The sequence below is a fragment of the Pleurodeles waltl genome, chromosome 1_1, assembly GCF_031143425.1.
Source record: "Pleurodeles waltl isolate 20211129_DDA chromosome 1_1, aPleWal1.hap1.20221129, whole genome shotgun sequence".
Classification (NCBI taxonomy): domain Eukaryota; kingdom Metazoa; phylum Chordata; class Amphibia; order Caudata; family Salamandridae; genus Pleurodeles; species Pleurodeles waltl.
In genome coordinates this window covers 783,353,247-783,375,587 of record NC_090436.1, presented here as the reverse complement: position 1 = coordinate 783,375,587, position 22,341 = coordinate 783,353,247, and the positions used below count along the sequence as shown (strand labels likewise).

General features: G+C 46.1%; 1 protein-coding gene across 3 annotated transcripts in view; it reads left to right on the top strand.

Annotated features, from left to right (window-relative positions):
• Positions 1-16,511, top strand: part of ERCC6L2 (ERCC excision repair 6 like 2) — a 1,058,011-nt gene extending 1,041,500 nt beyond the window's left edge. For all 3 annotated transcript variants that reach the window (XM_069227916.1, XM_069227908.1, XM_069227899.1), the window contains one exon: positions 14,742-16,511. In XM_069227916.1, coding sequence (XP_069084017.1) covers positions 14,742-15,696 — 955 coding nt within the window. In that variant the 3' untranslated portion in view covers positions 15,697-16,511. The remainder of the gene's footprint in view (positions 1-14,741) is intronic.
• Positions 16,512-22,341: the final 5,830 nt, after the last annotated feature.

Below are 22,341 nucleotides of genomic sequence, written 5' to 3'. Positions count from 1 at the left end.
GCTCTGTTTAGATATCATCAGTAATGCATCTTAAGGTAAGAGGAAGATGAGGGGATCTCACTGTGGTTTTAAAAGGCAGCCATTAACTCAGCACTGGTGTGCCATAATGTTAGAGTTCCCACTGCTTCTTATTCAGTAGAGCTTCACAGAGCCACCACACTACTACATCAAAGTCTGGCAGGTATTGACCCTTTCCGACCACTTGAGCACTGTGTGTTGTTAAATCGTTGAACAGTGTTCCAGGATTTTATTTCCTAATTCTATCTTTGCCTTGTAGAATTTGCAGCTTTATTACTACGTTTCAGCTTTTCTTTTCTTAGGTGGGTCCCTTTTTTGTATTCCCCATCTCATGCAGCACTTTGCAAGGCCTCTCACGTCATCTGATTTCATTCTGTGACTGTCAACCAGGCCTCCACTCTAGCCCCTGGAGTCTCCTACTGGCAAGGCCAGCTCCCTTCCATCGGTTCTAGACCTGTTCTGTACCAGCTGCACCCAGCCGATGAGAACCACTAGCAGTAGTTTCTGCTTTCTTTCTTTGCCTTCAAGCGTCTTTATCTTGTTTGTTCTTATCTTCCAACTTCAGTGTCATCCTCATGTGGACAAAATGGGTGCATAATGCCCCCACGCTTAACACAATACACAACTGTATTGCAGGTACAGGCATAAAATAATCCCATTGACATCCCCTATTCATTACATTGTAGACACATCAGCTGTTTTTGGGTTAAGTAAATGCTAGGTCAGCTTGATGCAGCCTTGGTCATGAAAAAAGTGTAGTAAGGTAACAAAAATGTTCAAATGTATTTTAATATCAGTTTACTACTGTCCCTTAATAAGCTTAGCAGGCTTTCACACAGTATTTTCAGTAGGCTAGTGTCAGGATTTTTTGGAAGGGTGAAACTTCCCCAGAGTTCATAACCAATAGTCCCCATCATCTACTCTTTCCAGTCAATATAGTGATGTTAATACCTCAATTAAGAACATGGGGAAAATGCCCTTCTCCCCTCCTGTTTTGCTGAATTTGTTTTAGTTGACTTTAGGACTCTTAACTGCTAACCAGTGCTAAAGTGCATGAGCTCTCGAGCTAAAACTGGCTTATACCTACTCCCTACTTCCTAGAATTGGCCTACACCTGATTGCAATAAGTCCCTACTATATGGTTGTGCATGTACACAGGACCTGTAAATTCAGTACTTCTAGTGGGCCTGCATCACTCATTGTGCTACCCACTAAAGAAGCACTTTAAAATGTGCCTCAGGCTTGTAGTGCAGTTTTAAATTGCCTTTTGGCTTGGCAAAATAAACATTTTGCGAGGCCTAAACCTCCCTTTTTAATACTTTTAATACTTATATGTCACACATAAACTAGGCCCTGACTCCTCCTATGGCAGGGCCCATGATACATAAAAAGTGGGAAATGTGTACTTACGATTTAAATGTCCTGGCAGTGAAAACCTCCCTACAGTCATTTTTCACTGTTGTAAGGCACATCTCTCCCATTGACTAACACTGATTTGCCTTATTAGATTTAATAAGTGCTAACTTTAGATTGGTAGCAGGTGCAAATAGAGATATGCTGTTTAGGCTCTCATGAATTGTAATTTAAACTCCATTTAATGGTATAGTCCAATTTTAAGTCACAATTCTGAAAATGCCAGATTTAGAAAGGTGGCATTATCATGTTCTAACCATTTTGCCTTCTGCCAGTATCATGGGTCACATGACTGTGAATCGCTCTGCCGTTGGGGTTTGTGTATTCCTCCCAGACAATGACACAAAGGGGAGTAGGTATGGGCAGTATGGCCAATCTGCAAGTATGTCTAGGGTTGGAGCTGTGCTGTCCCCCACTTAAGCCTTTAAAGGGCTTGCCTCCAGCACATGCAAAGGAACATGACCCCAGCCTTTTGTCACCCAAGGCAGTTTTGATCCTTGATAGGTGAAGGGAAGATCTTTCCAGAACCAGGTGTTGGGGGTAGAACAGGGTGTCCTCCCATATACAAAGGCTGGCATCAGGTATAAATATTGGACCATCGCAACCACTTTTCAGTCCACATCTGGATCTGTGGAAGACTCAGAAGGTCTGCCCTACTTCCATAAGGCCTGCATGCTGCTGAAAGGACTGCCTTGATGCCCTACTGCCTGAAGGAGGACTGACCTGCTCCCTTAACCAAGGACCACCAGAGTGACTCCAAGTGATAGTTTTCTGGTCTCCTGTGTGAGGTACAGGGACATAACAAGCTACTGAGTTTGTGATCCCTGCTGCTGGTCTCTGGTAGAGAAAGTCCAAACGTCCAAGTGGTGTACCCTACAGATCCTGGACCAGAATTCATAATCTGTGTCTTGGAAAGTTTTTTCACAAATAACTACTCTGAAATCTGACAGGAGACCGGGCCCTACTTGCAAGCTGGTCCACAGAAGGTGCATCGCCGGTGGGAAGCCGACCCATAGATCCTCTCTAACTATCGCCCCATCTCCCTCCTCCCTTTCCCCGCCAAGGTCGCCGAGAAACTAGTCAACACCCGCCTATCCCACTACCTTGAAGAAAACAACACTCTTGACCCCTCACAATCCAGGTTCTGCAAGAACCACAGCACGGAAACCGCCCTCATTGCATGCACTGACAACATTAGGACCAAAGTCGACAAAGGCGAGACCGTCGCACTCATCCTCCTGGACCTCTCCGCAGTCTTTGACACTGTCTGCCACCACACACTCCGCACATGCCTCCACAACATAGGAATTCGCCACAAAGCCTTAGACTGCCTCACCTCCTTCCTCACTGACCGGACCCAGAGAGTTCGCCTCCCACCTTTCCACTCCACCACCACCAAGATCATCTGCAGAGTCCCCCAAGGGTCCTCTCTCAGCCCCACACTGTTCAACATTTACATGATACCCCTAGCCAACATCCTCCGATCACACGTAATCACTATCCTCTCCTACGCAGATGACACCCAACTCATCCTCTCCCTCACCTGCAACCCCACCACCGCCAAAACCAACCTACACTCAGCTCTCCTTGACACTGCCAACTGGATGACAACTAACCACCTCAAGCTTTACTCCAACAAATCCGAGATCATCATCTTCGGCCCCAACAAAACCGTATGGGATGACTCCTGGTGGCCCACCGCCCTAGGACCTGCACCCATCCCAGCAAACCATGCACGCAACCTCGGCATCATCCTGGACCCCTCCCTCTCCATGACACAGCAAATCAATGCTCTAATCTCCTCCTGCTTCCACACACTCCGCACTCTAAAAAAAAAATCCTTCAAATGGATTCCCCCAGAGACCAGGAAGACAGTCACCCATGCACTCATCAGCAGCAGACTAGACTAGGGCCCTCCACGCCGGCACCATACTTAAACTCACAAGCAAACTCCAGAGAATCCAGAACACAGTCGCACGCCTCGTCCTTTGCCTCCCCCGCCACAAACGAATCTCACCACACCTCAAAACCCTTCACTGGCTCCCCATAAACAAGAGTAAAACATTCAAGATCCTCATCCACGCACACAAATCCCTCCACAACACCAGTCCTACATACCTCAACGAAAGAGTGAACTTCCACACTCCCACCCGCAACCTCCGATCAGCCAACCTCGCCTTAGCCACAGTCCCCCGCATCCAACGCACCACCACAGGAGGCAGGTCCTTCTCCTACCTCGCCCCCAAAACCTGGAACTCCCTCCCCACCAACCTCCACAAAACCAAAGACCTCCTGCTCCTCAGAAAGAACCTCAAAACATGGTTGTTCGAACAGTGACCCTCCTCCCCTCCCTCCCCCCCACGCGCCTTGAGACCCTCACGGGTGAGTAGCGCGCTTTATACATTTTATTTTATTTGATTTGGCCACATGTCCTGCTTCATTCTTCTCCACAGTAGCAGATCTTTTTCAGCAGGACCTCCTGTCCTCGGTATCTTGCACATGGAGCCCCATTCGGCTCTGCCTGCAGGCTCACCCCACTGGGTGAATTCTGAGCTCCTGAAAAACTTCTTAGAAGGTAGAAATCTTCACTGGATACAATGAAGACCAGCACCCCATCAACGGCAAACCCTCCTTGGACTGAAAATCCAGCTTTTCCCCCCAAGAGCTTTTCCTGCCATCGCTGACAGCTTCACTGAGCCTTCGTATAGGTGCTCCCCGTCGTTGAAGGCCTCCTCTAAACTACAGCCTGCTTCCTTGCCTCACTGAGACTCTACCATCTCCAGAACATTTTTCTTCAAGTTTCTTTTAAGTCCAAAGATAAGCCGAAACCGGGTCCAGTCTACCTCCTTGTATCCGACCCGTGCACTATCAAAGTTGGTCTTGACTTCTAACTTTGCCCCGGTCTTGCGCGGTCACGTACCAGTAGTTTGCGATTTGATTTTTCTTGCATTATGTTTTCACTTTATTGCTGTTTGTGTGATTGTTGGATAAATACTTTACACATTGCCTCTAAGTTAAGCCAGACTGCTTTTGTGCCAGGCTACCAGAGGGTTAAGCACAGTGTAATTTAGTGACTTTGATGGTTCACTCTGATAAGGATTTTGGTTATTGGCTGAGTGGGACTTCCAACCCCACCCCCCAACCAACTGGTTTGTAATGACACCAATAGCCTCAGATTTCCAATGAACCACTGCTCTATAATCTTGTAGATAAAACAATGCAAGACAAGCAATTAGACTTCTTTAAATAATAAATTAATGAACTGTCAATATATATTCATGGAGAATATTGCAGGTTAGCTCTAGCTTGCAAAGGAGGATTGTAACTAGCCCTAACAGAATAAAGGCCTAAAGCTAAATAGGCCATGGAGAAACAGGCTGGCTGCGGAGGTGAAGTAGCAGAAGTAAGCCTGTGTAGAATCCAGAAGAAGAGATACTCGAGTAGGGGGTATAGATGGAAAGAAAGAGATCATAGCAGGATAATGAGCAGGAACGAGAAGGAACTGAATAAGGAGAATAACAGAAAAAATGTGGGGATGCAATGCTGAGTGAATGTTCAAAAGTGAAGAGCTAAAATAGCCAGGAATGTTGCCAGGCACCTGCTAAGTGCTTGTGAGCATCCCATATCATGGCAGTACTCAGGCTGGCCTAGACGTTATGCCTGTAACCAGAAAGTAAATAAAATGTATGTCCTACGCTACCTTCCAAGCCCCTGTCTTCTACAGTTCCCAATCCCGACCCCTTCGGATCTTATACGAGGTAAGAAAGCTAGGGCACCGATCTATTTTGTTAGACCTGGCATCCTTGGCGTGGTCTCCCCTGTCTTTTTGCCTCTGCTTCCCATGTTTTGACTGCATGCTGGACTCTGTTTTTGGTACTCTGGGCACTTTACCACTGCTGACCACTGCTAAAGTGCAAGTGCTCTTGTGTAAATTGTAAGTGTGATTGGCTTGTCCATGATTGGCATATTTGATCTACAGGCAAGACCCCAGTAGAGTGTACAGGAGGTGCCCGGGGCCTGTCAATCAAATGCTAGTAGTGGGCCTGCAGCACTGGTTGTGCTACCCACATTAGCAGCCCTGTAAGGCACCCCTAAGGTATGCCCTAGGTAGCCCCATGGGCAGGGTGCAGTGTATATTGAAGATGGTACACGTACTGATGTGTTTCACATGTTTTACAGTGAAATACTGCTAAATTAGTTTTTCACTGTTTCAAGACCTATCTCTCTCATAGGTTAACATGGGGGCTGCCTGTAAATCATTTTAAAGTGCAGATTCCCTGTGGGAGCAGATAGAAATTTGGGGTTTGGTGTCTCTGCACTCACAATTTAAAAATACATCTTATTGTGAAGTTGGTTTTTAGATTGTCAGTTTGAAAAAGCCACTTTTAGAAAGTGAGCATTTTCTTGCCTATACCATTCTGTGACTCTGCCTGTTTGTGGATTCCCTGTCTGGGTCAGACTGGCAGTTGGGCTGTTTGTGAATCCCCTCTTCACAGTGAGACAAAAGGTGCTTGGGTATAGCCTGCATATCCTGATGGGCCATCTGAGTTTGAGTGGTGGGAGGAGTGGTCACTTACACCTGGATGGGCTGTGCCTGCCTTCACACAATGCAGTCTGCACCCCCCTGGTGTGGGCCTGGAGCCAGGTCTGGGCAAGGCAGGATCCTGTGAACAACAGAGACTGAGACTTTCCTTTGAAGTTTGTCAACTTCAAATGCAGGAAGGGGTATAAGTAGTGGCCCCAACACCCCAGATTTTTAAATTACTTCAAGGATTCAAGAGGACCCTCTGCCAAGGAGAAGAGCTGAACAGCTGAGGAGACGTACTGCCCTGGCCTGTGACTGCGCTTTGTTGGGCTATCCTGAAGTTGCTGCTTCTGCCTGTGAAAAGGGACAAAGACTGAATTTGTTGTACATTCCTGCTTGAGAAGAATCTCCAAGAGCTTGAACTAAGCTTGCCTCCTGTTTTGAAGTCTCAGGGCCATCAAAGCCTACCTCTGCCAGTACCTGGACTCTCTTCTGAGACTCCTGCCCTACCAAGTGGTGTCCTATCCTGTCCCTGGGCCCCTGAAAGGTGAAGTTGACAGAACAAGAACTAAAGTACACACACAGAACGCTGTGCAGGGAAATTTTCGATGCACCACTTGCCACATGGCTGAAAAATGGGGCGCTACCCGCTTCACTGCAAAAATCGACGCTCTAACTGCATTGTAGCTGGGAAATGGACACATTGCGGCTGGAGAAACGAAACAACACCCGCTTGCGGCTGATGATAACGTCGCAACCACCCCGCAGCACAGTCTTCTAACACTGTGCGACCAGATTTTTCACGCATCGTTCCTCGGCGTCAGTTATTTTGACCCTGCATGGATCGGAGGTGCCCTGTCTGGAAATTGACGCATCGCTCTCTTGCGAGGGAGAAGAATGACACACCAAAGACCCAACCGGAGAAGAAACGACGCACGGCCTCACTTACGAGTAAGGAATCAGCGCATTGCTGTCTTTTCTGACGCACGCTTGCCGGTGTGGCTTTATTTTTTACGCTAACCAGGTACTTTGTTTAAAATCAACGTTTCCAGTGTTTTCCATGGAGTAAGTCTTATTCTTTTGAAAATTCATATCTTGAATTGTGTATATGTTAGATTTTAGTAGTTTTGGTCTTGTTTGATTTAGATAAATATTACCTATTTTTCTAAACTGGTGTATTGTCCATTTTGTACTGTTTTCACTGCATTACTGTGCGTGTGTTGGTACAAATACTTTACACAGTGCTTCTGTGTTAAGCCTTTCTGGCCCTGCCAAGCTACCAAGGGGATGAGCAGGGGTTATCTTCAGTGTGTACCTTCATTGCCCTAACTAGAGTGAGGGTCCCTGCTTGGACAGAGTGTAAACTGACTGCCAACCAGACAACCCATTTCTAACATATGTTCTTCTGGATTTTTCAGAGATGTTTCCTCCTATCACTGACAGTTGGAAGTGGTGAAAAGAACAATAGTGATGATTGACCTGTTGCATACAGTAAATCAAACTAGACTTGTTTCAGTTAAATCTCGTTTTCTGAACCTTCCTTGCTTAACAAAATGTTTTTTTTTTATATAAAAAGAAAATATTTAAAAATGCATACATATATACTTACATACATCGAAGGGCTTCAGGCTGCCCTCTTCATCCACTGGTTTGCTGAGGTGTTGTTCGCTTCCGCTGACCACCACACCATTTAGCATGGGACTGTGAGTCAGCCTACTTCTTCATTGGCTGAATGTGCAATATCTGATAGAGACTTCTAGCTGCAGCTTCCTTACCTTAGAATTCCCTGGCATCAGCTTCGAATCAGGAGTTTTTTCTGAGCAGTACCCTGCGCGCGCGCGCCGTCGTTCGGATCCGCGTGCGTCGACCAGCTCCGCGTGCGTCGTCAGTGTCGTTGGAGCCGTCTATGACATCACGGTTGTCTATATAGACGCCGTCTCGGCGCTCGTACGTCAGTTCTTTTCCTTCCGCGCCGGTTAAGTGCAGTTTTGGAAAGAGCTACCCTGCTTTGACGGTTTGTCGACGCTTTTTTGGCTGTTTGGAGTCATGTCTTCGAGAAAGACAGGATTCAAGCCGTGTGGTGCGTGTCATCGCACCATGTCGGTGACGGATCCTCACCGAGTTTGTCTTTGGTGCCTGGACAAGGACCACGATTCCACCTCGTGCTCCGATTGTCGGGCCATGGCGCCGAAGGCCTTGAGGGAGAGATCCCTTAAGCTTCTTGCAGCCCGACATTCGTCTTTGGTCGGCGCGACTCCGTGGAGGTCACGGTCTTGCAGAAGGAGGAGGTCGCGCACTGCTCCCGGAGCCCCAAGTCCTCTTCCTCACATTCGAGGTCATCGGAAGGTAAGAGGCACAAGAAGAAGAAGAAGTCCAAGCGGACTTCGTCTTCGCCATGCCCGTCGACCGACGAGGCGTCTAGGGAACGTCGACGTTCCAAGCGCGGTTCTGCGGAGACGTCGCCAGGGTCGACTCCGCGTCTTCCCCCCTTTCCGGGGACCAGATCGACCCCCGCTCAAATAAAAGAATTCTACGAGGCCATGCTTCTCGTTTTTGAGTGGGCTGTACCCTTGGGTGGGTCTTTGGGCCCCGCGGGGTCAGCAGGGGCCACTTCGGATTCGACGCCGGTGGCTTCGCCCTCAACGCCGTTGGGGACCTCAGGATCCGATAACGGATCTGGACCGGCGCCGGTCTCTCACAGTCGGCCACCTTCGGCGCCGGGTCCGACGTCGACAATTCCGCCACCGGCACCCACCGGTGGCAGCCCCATCCTTATTCCGGATGATCCGGAGCAACAACGTCGACTCAGACTTCGACGGAGCCGATTCGGCCCAGATCATTGTCTGAGCATTATTTGAAACAGCCAGATGCAGGAGAGGAATGGGAGGGGTCTGAGGACCCTTTAGAATTAGGATTGCAGCAGGACTGGTATGAGGATCTAGGGGAGGCCAGTGGACTGGACACATCTCAGATACTGGTATGCTCTCTCCTCCTAATGTGGCTACGGAGGAGGGTGCTTCTTTTGCTATGGTGGTGTGTAGGGCAGCTGAGGTCTTGGACCTAGATTTGCATACGGTGCCAGTCAGGACGAATATCCTGACAGAAGTGCTTCAGCCGGGGGTGTCAACATCGGAGCCGTTGTTGCCCTTCAATGAGGCTCTTACAGACGTCCTTTTGGGTACGTGGTCCAAACCCAGCACAGGGGCTCCTGTGAATAGGACGGTCGGCCGCCGCCATAGACCCGCTCCCAGCAACCCTAGTTTCCTGACACAACACCCCACTCCTGAGAGCTTGGTTGTCCAAGCCTCTACTTCCCGTGGTGCCTTCCCTTCCGCTCCCCCGGATAGGGAATCCAAGAGGCTGGATCAGCTTGGGAAGAAGATGTTTTCTTCCTCCAGCCTGGCATTGAGGTCTGTAAACACCTCTTGCCTATTGGGCCGTTATTCCCATACTTTATGGGATACGGTGGCGCAAGTGCTGCCCCAAGTCCCGGAGGGCGTACGGGACACTCTCACCCAGGCTGTAAAGGATTGGAGAGATGCAGCCAAGTTTACAATCCGGTGTGGCTTGGACACGACCAACTCGCTGGGCAGAGCGATTTCATCGTCAGTGGCCCTACATCGCCACGCCTGGCTACTTTCTACTGGATTTTCAGGGGATGTCCAGTCCAGCTTGATGGACATGCCCTTTGATGGCTCTTGCCTTTTTGGCGAAAAGGCAGACTCCGCGCTTGAGAGGTTCAAGGATTCTCGAGCCACAGCCAGATCCTTGGGCCTTTCAGCGCCGGCACGACAGCAGTCTGTCTTTCGCCCCTTCCGAGGCTTCGGGAGGGGCGTGGCACCACGCCAGCCACAGTTTAGCCACCGTCCTCAGGCTTCACAGCATTCCGGAACAGGACGTGGTCGTGGTACCATCAGACCCAGAGGGTCTGGCCAGAGGTCGGCCGCCACACAGCCCCCCTCCACTGCACTCAAGCCCTCCTAGTGTGGTTCTACGGGATCATGTCCGTCCAGTTGGAGGGAGGATTCGTTTTCATCTCCCTCACTGGCTTTCCATCACCACGGACAAGTGGGTCCTGCAGATCATACGGAAGGGCTACTCCCTTCCCTTCCAGTCTTTTCCTCCTTCTATCCCTCCGACAAAGGAATGGCTGATGGAGGACCATCTGGCTTTGCTCCGCAAGGAAGTTACAGCTCTCTTGGCCAAGGGAGCCATAGAAAGAGTCCCGATATCAGAAGTAGGCAGTGGTTGTTATTCCCGCTACTTTCTGATTCCCAAAAAGAACAAAGGCCTTCGCCCTATCTTGGATTTAAGGGACGTCAATCTCTTCCTCAAGAAGGAGAAATTCAAGATGCTCACTCTTGCTCAGGTTTTGTCTGCCCTAGACCAAGGAGACTGGATGGTAGCGTTGGATTTGCAGGATGCATATTTCCATATTGCTATCCTGCCAAGCCACAGGCGTTACCTGCGGTTCAAGGTGGGCCACGAGCACTTTCAGTTTACGGTGCTTCCTTTCGGTCTCACCAGTGCCCCTCGGGTGTTCACATAGGTGATGGCGGTGGTGGCAGCTCATTTGCGCAGGTCAGGGATTTCAGCCTTCCCCTACCTGGACGATTGGCTGTTGAAGGCTCCTACGCCCCAGGCTCTCGTCACCCACCTCCAGACGACGGCGGACCTCTTGCATTCGCTGGGGTTCACTATAAATGTGCCGAAGTCACACCTGACTCCCTCTCAGAAGCTCTCTTTCATCGGAGCTGTTCTGGACACAGTGCAGTATAGGGCTTATCTGCCTGATCAGCGGGTTGAGGATATTCAGGTTATGATTCCGATGTTTCGGCCTCTATCCTGGTCTGTGAGACAGACTCTGAGGCTGCTGGGACTCATGGCTTCCTGCATCCTGTTGGTCAAGCATGCCAGATGGCGCATGAGGGCTCTGCAGTGGGACCTGAAGTTCCAATGGGCACAGCATCAGGGAAATCTTACCAACGTGGTTCAGATCCCGGAGAGGACTGCGGAAGATCTGCAGTGGTGGTTAGTGAACTGCAAGTGGGTCAAGGGCAGACCCCTCTCCCTTCCCCAACCAGATCTAACAGTAGTGACAGATGTGTCACTTCTGGGATGGGGCGGCCATCTGGGGGAGGTGGAGATCAGAGGTCACTGGTCTCCGGCGGAATCCGGGCTCCACATCAACTTGTTGGAGCTTCGGGCGATCCGGCTAGCATTAAAAGCATTTCTTCCTGTTGTGAAAGGGAAGGTGGTGCAGGTGTTCACGGACAACACTACTGCAGTGTGGTACTGCAACAAGCAGGGCGGTGTGGGGTCATGGACCCTTTTTCAAGAGGCTTTACGTCTCTGGACATGGCTGGAACAGCAGGGCATGACCCTGGTGGTTCAACACCTGGCAGGTTCTCTTAATGCCAGAGCAGACGAACTCAGCCGAAAATGCTTAGAGGATCACGAATGATGTCTCCATCCGGAGGTGGCGCAAGGACTCTTTCAGCAGTGGGGAGAGCCTTGGTTAGATCTGTTCGCCTCCGCACAGAACGCGCAATGTCAGCAGTTTTGCGCGTTGGAGTTTCCAAGGGGGCTATCGCTAGGTGATGCTTTTCATCGTGAGTGGAGTTCAGGCCTCCTGTACGCTTTTCTGCCTATACCACTTCTGTCCAGAGTTCTCAAGAAAATCAAGAACGACCATGCCCAAGTAATCCTTGTGGCTCCGGATTGGGCAAGGAGAGTTTGGTATCCAGAGCTTCTCAAAATGAGCAGCGGTCCTCCAATCAGGCTGCCTCTTCGGGAGGATCTTCTGTCGCAGCAGCAGGGGAACGTTCTCCACCCGAACCTGTCAACTCTGCACCTTCATGCATGGAGATTGAGTGGCGACAGTTGATGGTTTATGACCTCCCTCCCGAGGTCTGTGATGTCATTCTGGCAGCCAGGCGTCCCTCTACTAAGTTGATCTACGCCTGCCGTTGGAAACGTTTTGTTTCATATTGTTCAGAGAGGTCTATTGATCCTCTTTCTTCTTCTCTGTCTAACATCCTTTTGTTTATTTTGTCTCTCGCCCAGCAGGGTTCCTCCTTGGGGACTCTCAAGGGCTATCTTGAAGCCTTATCGGCTTTTCTTCAGTTGCCTGATCAACCATCTCTGTTTAAATCACCTATAGTGCAGAGGTTTTTTAAAGGGCTTGTACATCTGTTCCCGCCTGTGCCTTTCGTTATGCCCCAGTGGGATCTTAATTTGGTTCTTACCTTCCTTATGTGTGCTCCTTTCGAGCCCTTGCATAACTGTCCTCTCCGGCTGCTCACTATTAAGACAGCCTTTTTGATGGCAATTACATCTGCCAGGAGAGTGAGTGAGCTGCAGGCTTTATCTTCTAAGCCACCTTATCTCATGATATATCCTGACAAGGTGGTGTTAAGAGCTCGTGCCTCTTTCGTCCCCAAGGTGGTGACCCCTTTCCATCTGGGTCAAAATATCACCCTGCCCACCTTCTTTGCACCACCGCATCCCTCTAAGGAAGAGGAGCATCTCCATTGACTGGACCCAAAAAGAGCGTTATCGTTCTACCTTGACCACACTAAAGAGTTCCGGGTGGACAACCAACTCTTTGTGGGGTACGTTGGTGCAAAGCAGGGTCGGGCAGTACAGAAACGATCCATTTCACGCTGGGTCGTTCTCTTTATAAAAATATGCTACGCTTTGGCGAAGAAGCAGCCTCCCGAGGGCTTGAGAGCTCATTCCACCAGGGGGAAAGCTGCTACCACTGCGTTAGCACGTGGCGTACCGGTGGTGGACATCTGTCAGGCCGCAACGTGGGCTTCTTTACACACGTTTGCAAAACACTACTGCCTGGATAGCCAGGTGAGAAGAGAGGGGCATTTTGCCCGTTTTGTCTTGCCGGACTTCCTAGTATAAAAAATAAAAAACAAAATCTCCTTCTGACCCACCGCCATGGGTTATAGCTTGGGTATCTACTCTAAGGTAAGGAAGCTTCAGCTAGAAGTCTCTATCAGATGAACAAGTTACTTACCTTTGGTAACAAGGTATCTGGTAGACACTCTATCTAGCTGCAGATTCCTTACACCCGCCCAAGCCTCCCCGCTCTGGGGAAATTTTTTCTCATGTGGATATGTGTATATATATGTATATATGTTTCTATGTGTACATATGTATATTTTTGATTTTGGCAACTTTTGCCTCTATTATAGGCATGAAAGTGTTTTTACTCCAAACAGTCAAAGAGGTTAAATGTATATTGGTTGGTTCTTCCATGACTCTGCGCTTCTGGCGTGGGAAGTTGTGGAAAAGAACTGACGTACGCGCGTCGAGACGGCTTCTATATGGACAACTGTGACGTCATAGACGGCTCTGACGACGCACGCGGATCCGAACGACGATGCCCGACGACGCCCACGCAGGGTACTGCTCAGAAAAAACTCCGGATTCGAAGCTGACGCCAGGGAATTCTAAGGTAAGGAATCTGCAGCTAGATAGAGTCTCTACCAGATACCTCGTTACCGAAGGTAAGTAACTTGTTCTTCAGTGCATCAGCCATCTTGAAACAGCAAAGAACGATTAAGGACCTGATTTAGAGTTTGGCTGATTGGTTAGTCCGTTACAAACGTGACAGATATCCCACCCGCCGTATTACGATTACAATATTTCCTAAGGAAATTGTGTCACGTTTGTGACTGAGTAAACCCATCCACCAAACTCTAAATCAAGCCAAAAATATTCAAAAATGGCTGTTGATTTGTGCCCATGCCCAGCAGTTATATTTAAATGCTTTAAAATGTATTATTACTAATTCTAAAGCAAAAATACACTCTAAGACGTCTACCTCATGCACACAGATATTGGCAAAGCCAGGAGAGAACCACTGGCAGCCATTAAAAGCCAGGCCGGTTGACTTTGACTATGCTTGTTTTTGTATTGGCACCAGTCCACCCTTTACTTCCTCCCTCTTTGACCAGTTTCTTGCCACAATCCCATACCTTAATCTGTGACTTCCAGTTGCATATATGGTAAAGGGGAGAGGAGTGGTGCTACATGCCATTTTATTTAATAATATGTAGAGATTAAATAAAGTTAGGGGGCGGCATGGGGTCTCTTTTATATGGTGGTTACCTCATGCTCTTGCCACACCAGGAGGGATAGAGCAGCAGTGATGGAACTTTGTTTTCCATCCTGTGTTTGTAGTACTCTGACAACACCAAACCCACTCTTTGCATTCTTTTGTCTGGTGCCCAGTATTTACCAGAACCCCAAAATTGGAGCGGATGTCTAAAGTTATTTTTGTTTTCTTCTTAAACTGTTGAGACATCCCTTGTTCTGTGGAGGGAGGGGAGGTATTTGGTGGACTGCATTCACCAGGACCCCAAAACTGTAGAGGATGTCTAAAGTTATTTCCTGTTTTATTTGTAATCTGTTGGAACATTCCTTGTTCTGTGAAGGGAGAAAGCTTTTTGTGATGTCGTGGTGGTAACAGTTTAAATCGTGGACTAGTGTAAATGATTACTGATTTTAAATTGGAATACTTAAGAAGATCATCAATTACTCAGTTATCTGTGCTCAATAGTCTTTCTTGCAACATGTATATATTGTAAATTTGACTTGCCTGTTTACTCTTAAACCATGACGTTTTTACCTCACAGTTGCCATACACTTACAAAATGATTTCTCTATGTTTCTTTAGTAGTTTTTTGTGGCAAAAGTGCTACGTTAGAGTTTATATGTTTCTGTAAATCTTCAGTTTGTAATAATATCATAATCCTTGTACTTGCAGGAAGCAGCTTGAAGAGATGGTGTCGCACTTTCATATGAATTCAGCTGAAGAATTTGCAGAGCAGATTGTGAGAGACAGGTCTGAGGATCGACAGCAACTGCTGAGAGATTTTTATACATCTCAGTGGGCTGAGCTTAAAGACATTTTAACTGTTCAATTTCCAGCCGAGCTTCCGATTGATGTTGGGAAAGCAGAGGAGCAAACTCAAAAGTCGATAGTGAAAAGTTCAAAATGTAATGAGGGAAAGTCCGTACTGAGAGCCTTTGACCAAGCTGAAGATCAGTCCTCTAGAGGTGCTGAAGATTCATGCAGCAGAAAGCACCAAAATAGGAAAACAGTCAAGCTGGATTACGATTCAGACACAAACAACAGAATTGCAGAAGGAAGACAATTGTCCAATAGGAGGACTACAAACAGTAGCAGCCAGAAAATCGAGCACACATCAGAAGAACTTATGGCATCACCTCTCCCCATTTGCAAACCTGTTTTAGTGCAAGAAACGTCTGGGAGAAGGATTACAGAAAACACATTAGAAATTGAATCTCCAAGAAGAACATTATTGCAGAAAATTGAAAGAAATAAGGCTGGTTGCCAAGTTGCTGAGAAAAATGTAATTGCAGACTTAATTGGAGACACCTCCATTCTTGATGACCTCTTCAGAAGTGGTAGCAGCAGCCATACCTCCCCTTTAAGACGCCCGCACTCAAAGCCATCAGCAGTAAAAGCTAAAACCAGACCAAAGGATTTTTGGGACATACTCAATGAACAAAATGATGAGAGTCTTAGCAAGTTCACCGACATCTCTGTGGTAGAGGAAGTTTGTGAACGAGCTAGTCCAACTGTGCCAAAAAAGAAAGGAGAGTGGGATACTTCTCTTTGGAAAAAGAATGAGAACTTTTTATGGAAAAAATATGACCCGAGGGATGATGGAGACCAAGGTCTAGATGGCATTTGATGTAATGGTGAAGTCATGAAATCATGTATGTTTGTTGGAAGCACTAGCCAACACGGAGACAAAAAAGCTACTAATGGTTTACCTGCCAAGGATTCTCTTGAAGTTGTTCGAGTCACTGATAGGTTTTATTCTAATTGTATTTTTGTATTTTGTGAAAGAGAATGACCTTTTTTATTGGTATGAACAGATGTGATAAAATGCCAAGATCTGCAAACGAATATAACAAGTAGCACAGTTTACCTAATCACGGCCCGTCTTATAACAATGTGTACGTTTCAATTTTATTTCCAGTGAATCAGGAAGCTTTGCAAACATTTTCATTCAGCTACAAGGCACCGTCTGGAGTAGTTGGTGTATGGTATTCACAGTGTTGGAATGGTTTTCTTAATTTAATTTGTAAATAATCCTGTGCTTGATCTATTAATCCTATTTAAACGACGGACACGGTTATGAACTTTCGAATTTTAGTTTCCTTTTCTTTGTTTCGGTTTGTTTTTCCTTTTAAAATAGCCCCTCATTTAAATTGTTTTATTGACCAGAGTATGCTTTCGGTTTGTCACTATAATCAAAGCTGAGCTCAGTTCTTTAATTCGATATTTTGTTTCAGAATAACATTTTTTTTTATTGATACTTGAAATGTTCCATATTGCCACTACTACCTCTGCTGTATAAAAGATGCATCAGCTGTTTACTTTTGATAATTTACCTTACTATGGCATAATAACGGACTCGGTGTAATATTGTTTTGTATAACGAATACATGCATTTGCCCGTTTTAGCTTGGTTTTTATAAATGAAAAAACAATTTGAATCCACACACCGCATCTGCATTTGTTTTATGTATAAACAATTTAAGAACTACAGGGGTGACATCGCAGTAAGTTATAATACCGTAAAAACAGACTGTTCTTCGGATACTTTCCAGAAGTGCGAACTGTAATCCACCAATTATGCATCTTTAATCAGCAATGTTTTCTAAAACCAGGGGATCGTTCGAGTGTGCTGGATGCGAGATATCCCCTGCTAACTATCAGCTTTTGACACTTAAGTGATTTAGCCAGTCAAGCTTGACTACTCTAATTGAAGTAATGCTTCACCCTTTAAGGGTTCTCTTTTATGATATCAATACAATTATAAAGCAAAATTCTAGGACTAGTTTTTGAATTTTTAGTAATTTTTCCAGCTGAGCAAAGATATTTTCTTTCAGCTTTCGCGAAGACATCCAAAAATATGATCTTTCCGTTTGTGTAGCAATGGTGCAATGCACCTGGATCCAAGCAAGGAATTGAGTCTATTTACCCCTCATTTATGTTGCAAAATATAGCAATTTAATTGGGGTGCAAAGGGCCACTCACACTCCTGGGCCTCAATGCTGCGGCACCTGATTTCTTAATGATATCTCTGCCCCTGTATGCGATTGGCTTTTAGTTAAAGAGCAGCAATTATAACATCAATTGAGTTTTGACATAAACAGTGGATGTAAGCTACATCTCTGTAACCTCTATGGGTTGCAAGATGAAGACTCCCAACTTGAGAGCTGCATGGGACATTTAAAGTTGCAGAAAAGATAATCAAGGGTATGGAATTATGGGCTGATTGTGTTGATTATATCTAATGCTTTGTGTCATATAATTACATTTTCATATCTGCCATTGATGAGATTATATGAAAGGTTATACAACAACACAGGCATATTTAACAGCTGATATACAGCCTTGATTGTTTTGTAAAGTGTGTTTGCTATGGATATCCCCCGCTAACTAGTAAATTGTTCCACATTGAGTCCATCACAGTTCCCCACGCTGCTTTACCTCATATGGCCGCATCTTCAGAAACTACTCATTGGCAGCCCATACGTCACTGAGCAATCCTAAAAATGGCGTAAAAGGCCATCCCACATACATGTCAGACAGTCCCATGATCTGTGAGCCTACTATGACATCATCAGTGACGTTGCTTGTTTGCTTCACAGAAATAAAACACCGCTTTGGGGGTTTATTTCATTGAAACAATGCGGAGTCGGCTGCCATGGCTTGATGGCCTTCCGTGATTTTTATTTTTGCCATTACATTGTTGGCAACAGCACTTTTTTGTCAAAAATGCCCCACATGAGCAATATAAAAAAACTACAAATGTAGCTGGTGTCCTTCAAAGGGCTGGTGAATGTGAGGCTACGACCATATCCATCTTAGTGTTTTGGCAGTCTGAATACTTTAAATGACTCACTAAATCATTTTCAAATGCTGACCATATCCAATGGTTGAGTTGGCATCAACAAGCCGTACAATAATTTGATTGGCATGAAACCTGTATGTTTAGACACTATTTTATATTATTCCAGATTTGAATTTACCATGTCGCTTCGAATTTGGAACAACAGGAAGTTCCAGTGGAAATTAATTTTTTCAACGAGAGAATTCAAAGCAGTTTTAGGACCAAATAAAATAAATGTGACTTGCCCATCTAGCATTGAGATTACTTGCTCAGTGAAAGCCTATTTGCCTTTTGTAGGAAAGTACCCTCTTTTTGCTATGGTTAGCCTCACTTTTTGCCTGTTGTCAGTATGTTTTTACTGTGTGCACTGGGACCCTGCTAACCAGGACCCCAGTGATGGGCTCTCTCCCTTTAAACTTGGTTGCATGGACCACAAATACCCCATATTTGGTATGCTAGTGCCCCATTATAAGTTACTACTATATGGTACCCAGGGCATTGGGGCACCAGGGGTTCCCCATGGGCTGCAGCATGTATTATGCCTCCCAGGGGAGCCCACGTAAAATGTGTCTGCAGGCCTGCCATAGCAGCGTGCGTGAAAAGGTGCATGCACCCTTTCCCTCAGGTCACTGCACCAGGTCACTACGTATTTCCAGCTTCATATTGGTAACTCAGAACCTGGGCATGTTTGGTATCAAACATGTCTGAATAATACCCCAATACTGTTGACAGTATTGGCTGTGTGATTCCATGTACTCTGGGGGCTCCTTAGAGGACCCCTAGCATTGCTCTCCCAGCTTTCCGGGGTTTCCATACAGCCCGCGCTGCTGCCACCCCTCCTACTGCTTGAACAGCTCAAGCCCAGGAAGGCAGAACAGAGGATTTCCTTTGGGAGAGGGAGGCAACACCCTCTTCCTTTGGAAATGGGTGTTTGAGAGGGAGGCAACACCCTCTTCCTTTGGAAATGGGTGTTTTATGGCTTGGGAGGGGTAGCCCCCCAAGCCACTGGTATGCTTTGTAGGGCACATTTTGTGCCCTCCTTGCATAAACCAGTCTGCACCGATTCAGGGACCTCCAGTCCCTGCTCTGGCATGAAACTGGACAGTGGAAAGGGGAGTGACCACCCCCCTGTCCATCAGCACCCCAGGGGTGGTGCCCAGAGCTCCTCCAGATGGCCCCTTGATTCTGCCATCTTGAATCCAAAGTGGGCAGAGGCCTCTGGGAGCATCTTAATGGCCAGGTCAGACAGGTGACGTCACAGCCCCCGCCTGATAGGTGGTCACATGGCTAGGTGAACAGTCTCCCTTCCAGGGCTATTTAGGGTCTCCCTCTTGGGTGGGTCCTTAGATTTGACATGCAAGATTCCAGCAGGGCTCCTCTGCAACGTTTACTTCAACTTCTGGTCACTGAAACGGGATCTCTACTTCATAGGAACCTACAATTTGCAGCTCCAGCGATGACTTCACCCTGCAACATTGTTTCTCCAGCTTTTTCCAGCAACTACAACATTTCCCCGGCTGTGCAAGCCTTCAGTCAGCAACAAGAAGGAATCTTCCTTGGAGTGAAGGAGTCACTCCCTTGCATCCGCAGGCACCAACTGCAACAATGACCGGCTGTGTGGATCTCCTCTCATCCTGAGATGCGTGGATCCTGCCTCTCGGGTGGTGGTCTGGAGTGGTCCCCTTGTTCCTCTCTGCCAGCTTTCCAACTTTGGTGAAGGTAGGCCCTTGCCTTCCGGCGCAGGACAGTACCCCCTTGCACCACATCTCTTAGGTTTACTTATCTCCTATTGGAGTATTGCCTATTAAGTGTTTTATTGATTGTGTTACTGTAATAAAAAGCCTTTATTTTCGTAACATTGAGTGTTTTCTTTCATGTGTATAAGTGCCATGTGACTACAGTGGTATTGCAAGACCTTTTCATCTCTTCTAGATAAGCCTTGGCTGCTCATCCAAAGCTACCTCTAGAGAGCCTGACTTCGTAGACATTGACTACACCTCACTAATAGGGGATTCCTGGACCTTGTATAATACAATAGGTATTCACCACACACCACGCCAGCTTCCTACACTTTTCTTACTTAGTTTTGCTTCCATCCTTGTTCTTGCCATGATTTATATTGGTTGAGAAACTAATAGGAAGAGTAGAAAGCAAGTTTGGGAAAATATTTGCCCAAATCAGAAATCTCTTGTTTGTCAGCTTTAGTTGCTTTCCCCACATTGACTCTTTGGGAAAAGAATGTTTCCTTTATCCCAAAAAGTATTCTTAGATAAAATTCATAAATGAAAGTTAGGAATTATCGTTTATTCCGAAAGGTGGGATTTCATCTGCCTTCCCTGGGTATCAGCTTGCTGGTGTTGACCATGCTCTGTGCAGTGTCATGTTTGTAGCCTGATAAAAAGAAGGGAAGGCACTGAATGCAGCTGAAACTAGGATACGTTTTGCTCATCTTTCCTTCACAATTACTTACTGTGTGTAATGTTTTACTTTGTGAGGTTACTCTTGGAAGATATCAATATCACTATAAAGGTGAACGATACAATCAGCTTTTGACACTTAAGTGATTTAGCCAGTCAAGCTTGCCTACTCTGATTGAAGTAATTCTTCACCCTTTAAGGTTTCTCTTTTATGATATCAATACCATTATAAAGCAAAATTCTAGGACTAGTTTTTGAATTTTTAGTAATTTTTCCAGCTGAGCACAGATATTTTCTTTCAGCTTTCGCAAAGCTATCCAAAAATATGATCTTTCCATTTGTGTAGCAATGGGGCAATGCACCTGGATCCAAGCAAGGAATTTAGTCTATTTACCCCTAATTTATGTTGCAAAACATAGCAATTTAATTGGGGTGCAAAGGGGCACTCACACCACTGGGCCTCAATGCTGCTGCACCTGATTTCGTATGATATCTGTGCCCCTGTATGTGATTGGCTTTTAGTTAAAGAGCTGCAATTATATCATCAATTGAGTTTTGACATAAACAGTGGATGTAAGCTAAATCACTGTAACCGCAATGGGCTGCAAGATGAAGGCTCCCAACGTGAGAGCTGCATGGCACATTTAAAGTTGCAGAAAAGATAATCAATGGTATGGAATTATGGGCTGAATGTGTTGATTATATCTAATGCTTTGTGTCATATAATTACATTTTCATTACTGCCATTGAGATTATATGAAAGGTTATACAACAACACAAGACATATTTAACAGCTTATATACAGCCTTGATTCTTGTGTAAAGTGTGTTTGCAATGGATATTACCTTTTGCAAATTCCTAAACTGATCCTCAGCTGAAGGTAATTGATCCCAGCAGGATTCATTAGTTATAGTGATGTCAGTTCCTTTTTTCCATGTCACCACAGAAGCAGAATGTGAAGCCCTTGATAAGTCTTTCACCAATATTTTCAACATTTTGTAGATTATTTTGAGGTTTTGAGATGTATCCTCTGAAATCATTGACCTATATCCTTGCTGTACTTGCTGCCAACACATTTCAACTGTACCACAGGTGTTTATGGTGCCTGAATCCTCCGCCCAGCGCCAAGTTGTGTGATGTCTGCCTTTCAGTGAAACCTAATTTCATCAGGGAGGGAGGCAACATAGATAATGGTATCTTTAAAAGGTTTAGTCAAAGTATAGCACCAAGACTCGCTTCCGAGTTAGAATTAAATCTTGATCCACATCTCCATCTTGCCTCCATAAGAAGCATAAGAAAGAACATTGATGTTTCCCTTCAAAACATGGGAAGAATTGAACACAATTGAAAGAGAGACCTTCCTCCTCTTTAGAGCACGCTTCGGTCCTGGACTTTTCCCTTACTTAAGAAAAAATCTGATCTTGATGTATTCAGGAAGGCAATGCTGGCTTATTTTCTAAGAGTGCAGTTGCATTGGTAAGGTTCACTAAGTCACTTGTGAGTTGGACTCCAGTCCAATTCAAGGAAACTTCTCAGGAGGAGTCAAAACTGTGACTGGCTTCGGTCACAGTTTTGACTCCTTTAATTTTCAAACTACCTATGAAGATTACATCAGGTCCACTTCCTCAGAATATTTCATTGACGTCTATCTTCAGAACTCACCATACTTTTTTAGACATCGAAAGTGCCAGCTGGAATGCATTTCTATCAGCTTTGTAATCAGCACCATCTACATTTGCGTTTGAGAGACAACGATGGCCAAGGCTACACAATGTTCGAATATGACTGAATTTCTTGATATTCTACCACTAGAAAGGCTACCCTCATTTGATCATGTCTCAAGCTTCGGGAATACCTCAGTAGGTGCCTACAGACATAATTCAAGAAAATATAAACCAACACCATCAGATCCACTCCCTTACTTCCCACCCTACCGTTAAGAGGTAAGTGGTGCATGTATGCCCAGCTCTTGTTAAGGGGGCTGCTATACCATCCATCCTACTGATAGGAAGCT